The 6000-nt window shown below is 33.2% G+C and overlaps 1 protein-coding gene across 1 annotated transcript; it reads left to right on the top strand.

The window, feature by feature from the left end:
* The first annotated feature begins 1112 nt into the window (after window positions 1-1112).
* Window positions 1113-4384, top strand: LOC133800881 (serine hydroxymethyltransferase 3, chloroplastic). Its single transcript, XM_062238970.1, has 11 exons — window positions 1113-1515; window positions 1605-1800; window positions 1889-2063; window positions 2147-2264; window positions 2372-2484; window positions 2602-2724; window positions 2953-3057; window positions 3146-3232; window positions 3310-3417; window positions 3582-3654; window positions 3777-4384. The coding sequence occupies exons 1-11, from the start codon at window positions 1290-1292 to the stop codon at window positions 4049-4051; spliced, it is 1599 nt and encodes a 532-aa protein (XP_062094954.1). The 5' UTR covers window positions 1113-1289; the 3' UTR covers window positions 4052-4384.
* The last annotated feature ends 1616 nt before the right edge of the window (window positions 4385-6000 follow it).

Here is a 6000-nt window from a genome sequence, read left to right as displayed (position 1 = left end):
TTAATTATTACTGAAATTCTTCTCACTGAAATGATAGGCATGCAAAAGTGTTAACTATTCGAATTAAGAAATAGAAAAATCGACCTAATGTGAATTCCCTATATTTCTATAGTTGATTCAAACAATAGGAAGCAATGAATCCAGCCATAAATCACATAAACCAATTTGATACTCTCGTTCTAAATTGAAATCTATGTCTATTCAATTTTAGCATATTCAAATCTCACTTTTCGAATTTTGATTCAAATTCATAAATCATATGTAAAAAGGTGATCAATCAATTACACAAACAATAAACACAAACTGAATAGATTTCAGATGAAGAAGAAATAGATAAATGCATTAAATCATAATAGAGTTTCAAGAGAGTCAATTAGAAATCCTAAACAGAAATTTAGTTCATGTTTATCATTAAGAAATCCATAAACATGAAATTAACATAAACTAAAATTAAAAAGAAAAGAAAAGAACTCTAGATGATCAATCCAAAGCCTCCTTAGCCTCCTCTCTCAGTGCAGATATCAAAAAAGTGCCTCATTCCCTCTCATTTATCGTCATTTAAACCTAATTAGTGTTTTGTTAAACATGAAATGACTAAAACGCCCTTAATTAAAAATCTGCGTTTTTCTCTTTTTCAGACATATCCTGCGGTCGCAGGATGCCATTCCTGCGGTCGCAGGAATGCTCTAGAAATGCAAAACTCCTCTGAAGTTGCGGCCGCAAGACACACTTCCTGCGATCGCAGGAAGTACTCCGAAACACATTTTCCACCACTTTTTGTCATTTTGTCTATGTTTCCACCATGTTTCCACACCTAAGTACCTAAGTCATTCGACACCTGAAAAACATACAAAAACAAACGTAAAATAGAATAAAACAAAACAAACACCTAATATTTTTCCTAAAAAAAACCCATAGATAAATGAGTCTAAAACTCATTTATGATGAAGTTATTTTTATATATTAGATCTAGGTATATAATTGTAAAATTCCCCTAAGAAAAGCCCTTGTATATCCCCATCATTCTTAGGCTTGGGCTGCTTAATTTTTTGGGCCCAAATCCAATCCAATCTCACGTCCACTATCATCCTATAGACCTAAAAAATTCACTCTTCCGCCACGACCACAAGTCTTTCTCTCTCACACTCAGCCGTGTCCACTCTCAGCCACCGAACCGCCACCACTGCTTCACGAAGTCTCGGACAACCGTTTACCGGGGAAGACCACACCAACCTTCCACCACCACACGGTATCAGTAACATCTTCTTCTCTTTGGCAACTTCACCACTATGCCGGGTTGTATTGGAGCTGCTTCAGTTACAGGTTCCCTTCAACAACCTGTTTGGGGCAAAGGAGCAGCTTTTTCCCAAAAGGGTTTTTCTGTCAATGAATTCCCACAACAAATAAAGTTCAACTCTTTGAAACCTTGCAGACTTTCCCATGTTGAAGGAATCTTGGTTACAGGGAGACCCTCCTCATCCTCCTCAGTCTCTGTTACTGCTCCTGATATTACCGGTAACCCTGCTTTTAATTCTTCATTTTCAACACCCTTTTGGGAGCACACTCACCCTGATATGTTTATTCTGTGCTGTGTTTTAATACAGATGATGGAAGCAGCTTTATTGACTATAGCCTAAGTGAGGCTGATCCTGAGGTGCGTGAAATTGTTGACAAGGAAAAACAGCGTCAGTTCAAAAGCCTTGAGCTTATTGCTTCGGAGAACTTTACTTACAGGGCAGTTATGGAGACAGTCGGGTCTTGTCTTACAAACAAGTACTCTGAAGGGCTACCTGGGAAAAGGTAAAGCTTTAGTCCACTCCCAAAAACAAAGTTTACATTTTTATTTTTATGGTGAGTTTTAGCTTTTAATATTGGTATACGTGTTTAGATACTATGGGGGCAATGAGTTTATCGATGAGCTTGAGATTCTTTGCCAAAAGAGGGCTTTAGATGCTTTTCACTTGGATGCAAACAAGTGGGGTGTTAATGTTCAACCCTTGTCTGGTTCTCCTGCTAATTTTGAGGTTTACACTGCAATCCTTAGCCCTCATGATCGAATCATGGTAAGATATAGTCTTGTTAACTTTTATGGTCATTGAAATGTTGAACAAAGCTTGAATTATCTAATATTTTGTATTTAACTTAGGGATTGGACTTGCCTCATGGAGGGCACTTATCACATGGATTCATGACACCTAAACGACGAGTTTCAGGAACATCAATTTATTTTGAGTCCATGCCTTATAGACTTGATGAAGTAACAGGTTTGTTTGTTTGTTTATGTGATGATTTTGGTTCAAAGATTTTCTAAGAATAGATAGGTTGTTGATCTCTTGTTTGATGGTATGTGTTAATTCCAAATTTGAATCAGGGATTGTTGATTATGATATGCTTGAGAAAACAGCAACTCTCTTTAGACCGAAACTCATTATTGCTGGTGCCAGTGCTTATCCTCGAGATTTTGACTATCCTCGGATGAGGAAGGTTAGAATTTTGTTATGGAGTTGCACATATTCGTACTAAATAGTTTGTTTTCTTTATTTCAAAAAACTCGTTTTATTCATTGGAAAACAACTGATTGCATTTGTTGTGCCTTGGAAGATCGCTGACTCGGTTGGTGCATTCCTCATGATGGATATGGCTCACATAAGTGGACTTGTAGCAGCTTCTGTTGTTGCAGATCCTTTTGAATACTGTGACATTGTGACTACAACAACACACAAGGCAATCTATTCTAACCAACCTTTGTTTTGGCAACTAAAATTTGTGCTTTGTTAAGGTCTACGGATTAGGGCCTTTTGATGTTAATGGAAAAAATGGAAAACAGTTTCTTGCAAGAGTTCTTTGTATCCAAAAAATTATATTCAATTTGTATTCTAAATCTCTTAATAGTAACATGTATGCTTTTTCTATGTTCTTTTGTTCTGACAAAGTTGGATTTTCTCTATTCAGTCTTTGAGAGGCCCAAGAGGTGGCATGATTTTCTTTAGGAAGGAACCCATTCTAGGGCTTGATTTAGAATCTGCAATCAACAATGCTGTATTTCCAGGTCTACAGGTTTGTATTTTTTTCTGATTTGTCATAACAGTTGATTATTTTGTTAAGGCGAGTCATTAGTTTAAATTCGGTTTGGTTCTTTATGCAGGGTGGTCCTCATAACCACACTATTGGGGGGCTGGCAGTGTGCCTGAAATATGCACAATCACCAGCCTTTAAGGCTTACCAAAAGAATGTATTGCATTTTTTCAAATTTATTGTATCATGATCATTCTAGACATGCCTTTATTAATACAGTTTCTCTGCCTTTAGGTGGTCTCTAATTGTAGAGCTCTTGCGAGTCGATTGACAGAATTGGGGTACAAACTTGTTTCTGGTGGAAGCGATAACCATTTAGTTCTTGTTGATCTTAGGCCTTTGGTAAGTTTCTTTTCTTATTCTTTTTCTTTATTCATTCTGCTTGTTGCTGCTTTTTGCAGTAATTTGTATTGATGTTTTGTACCATGCCACTCTCTTTGTAGTGCTTAGAGACATCAAATCTTATTTTGTATTAATAAATTGGAAATGTAAATCAACTTCTTCAGGGAATGGATGGAGCTCGTGTGGAGAAAATTTTGGACATGGCATCTATCACTCTCAACAAGAACTCAGTACCCGGTAAGTATATCTTTGTTATCCTTTCCTCATATTCTTTATTTTTCTATTTCTCCATGGTTTAATACCTTAGTTTATGGTTATTTATATGTCAATCTTACACTACAAATGTTTGAATGAAAAAGGCGATAAGAGCGCACTGGTACCAGGCGGCATTCGAATTGGATCGCCTGCAATGACAACAAGAGGATTCAGGGAGAAAGACTTTGTGGCGATTGCAGACTTCATTCATGAGGGTGTGGAGATAACCCGCGATGCTAAAAAATTAGCTTCAGGTACAAAGCTTCAAGATTTTATGAAGTTTGTTACTTCACCAGATTTCCCTTTATTGGATAGAGTGTTAGATCTGCAAACAAGAGTTGAAGCTCTTACAACCAAATTCCCCATTCCTGGAGTCTGAGGTATGTTACCACATATCATAGATCTCCGAAGTTAGAGTTCAAAAGAAATTGTCTGCATGAATAATTAAGTCATCAGATGCAAGCATGGTGACAGATTTTGGGACACCAGGGGGAGTGAGTGATCAAGATAATTTATTCAATGTGGATGAGGAATGCCTCATCTCTACACATGATTTTGTATACAAACATTTATGGATATTTTTTTTTCTTAGAAGCTGATTCTGATAGGTCACCTCGTTGTATTTTTGGTGACACTGATTGGTTGTGGAAGAACAACTTTTTTTGCATTTTACTTTGGGAGAATACTACGTAACTTGACCCTCTTTTTTATAGCCTTTTTTTTTTTTTACAAAATTTCTGTTTTTTGTCAATCAATGTGTTCAATAAGATCTTTTTGTTTTTGTTTTATAAAATTAATTTTTTATAATTAATATAATAATTTTTTTTATTACATTATATTAAAATTTTCTATTTTTATTATTATTTTAGTTCTTTAAAAAGCAAACAACTAGAGGGTTCATGGCCTTTCTTTTTGCACACCCATCTCTAATGGAATTTACAAAGTTTGTAATCCAAAAAATAAGTTAATGCCATATTTGAACTAAATTTTGGTATTGAGCTCCAATGTAAATGTTAATTTACTCAAAAAGTTAACAAAATGATTTAATTTTGTTTTAAAATGTATAAAAAAAATTATTTAAATAAATAAAAAGTTCAAAAAACTCTTAATTAACCAATGGTATTTGTGGCAAAAGAATAAATAAAAATATAAAAAATATTGATTAGTGGCAAAATAGTAAATAAAAAGGTAAAATTTATTGTGTACTAAATTTGGCACATATTATGTAATACTAATAAAAAAAGTGCCAAAATATAACAATACACCACTATTATAAACACGCTATTGGGATCCCATTTTATAATTAATTAATCATGGGTGAGATTAATGAGATCCCATCTTATAAAATTAAAAATTGTAAGTGACTTTTTTCATTCTTATTTTTTTTTAATTGAGTTAAAAAATCTTATAAATATTTTAAACGATAAATATTTATGTAGGTGTAATTTATTTTGAATTTACTAACAAGTAATTTTGTACTAAATTTTTATTAGGTGTGTAAAAATAAATTTATAAAGGAGTGCGGAGCATATAGACTAGTTATAATTATTATAAATATAACCTTGTATAAATTAACATAAATATCTTAATATGATTTTAAACTATAAACCTATCTCTTAACATATCCTCTCTCAACACAACACAACACATTAAGCATATAAGTTCTTGCCATTGACCAAAGCACGATCCATATTTGGATTAACTACAAAGACCACCAGAGGGGAGGGAACATATAGGGTTGTCGAGAAACTGGGAAATCTCACAATCTAATCTAAGGCTTCTTCATCAAAGGTTACATGTAGCTCAATGTTTACAAATTTTGGCCCCTTTAACCTAAACTCTGCCTTCGTCCCTGGCTCTATAACATAATCCCCATTAACTTAAAGAAAAATTATTGGTTTGTATGATTAAATTGATAAAAGAAGAAATACAGATAAAAGAAAAGACAACCAATAACTAATTTAGTTTATGTACAAATTGATACATTTAATTATCAAGGAATCACTCTAACTTAAAAAACTAAACTGTAAGTCAAAAATAAAATAAATAAATTTAAAAAAATAATAATTAAGGATAACTGCGGTTAAAATAACCAAATTTTCAAATAAAATTGATTTTTTGGTCGCTAAATTACCCAAATTCTAATTTTGTTTGCATTTAGAGATACACTCCGTTAAATATAAAGTTTGACTAGTTAGACGGCACATGGTACCATATAATTGGAGGTCTACTGTGTAAATTTTTTTAAATTCATTTTTTATTTGCAATGGTTTGTTAAATTAAATAAACATAAAAATTAAAAAAAAAAAGAAATAATTTTTTTAAACA

Source organism: Humulus lupulus, chromosome 9 (genome assembly GCF_963169125.1).
Source record: "Humulus lupulus chromosome 9, drHumLupu1.1, whole genome shotgun sequence".
NCBI lineage: Eukaryota > Viridiplantae > Streptophyta > Magnoliopsida > Rosales > Cannabaceae > Humulus > Humulus lupulus.
The sequence above is the reverse complement of the archived record's forward strand: the minus strand, read 5'-3'. Positions and strand labels throughout refer to the sequence as shown.

Bases quoted from the DNA above. Each gene is read 5' to 3' on its own strand.
- LOC133800881 (XM_062238970.1), top strand. From the start codon at position 1,290: ATGCCGGGTTGTATTGGAGCTGCTTCAGTTACAGGTTCCCTTCAACAA. The intron at 1,801-1,888 runs GTAAAGCTTTAG...ATACGTGTTTAG, and splicing joins GAAGGGCTACCTGGGAAAAG to ATACTATGGGGGCAATGAGT. The intron at 3,233-3,309 runs GTATTGCATTTT...CTCTGCCTTTAG, and splicing joins TTAAGGCTTACCAAAAGAAT to GTGGTCTCTAATTGTAGAGC.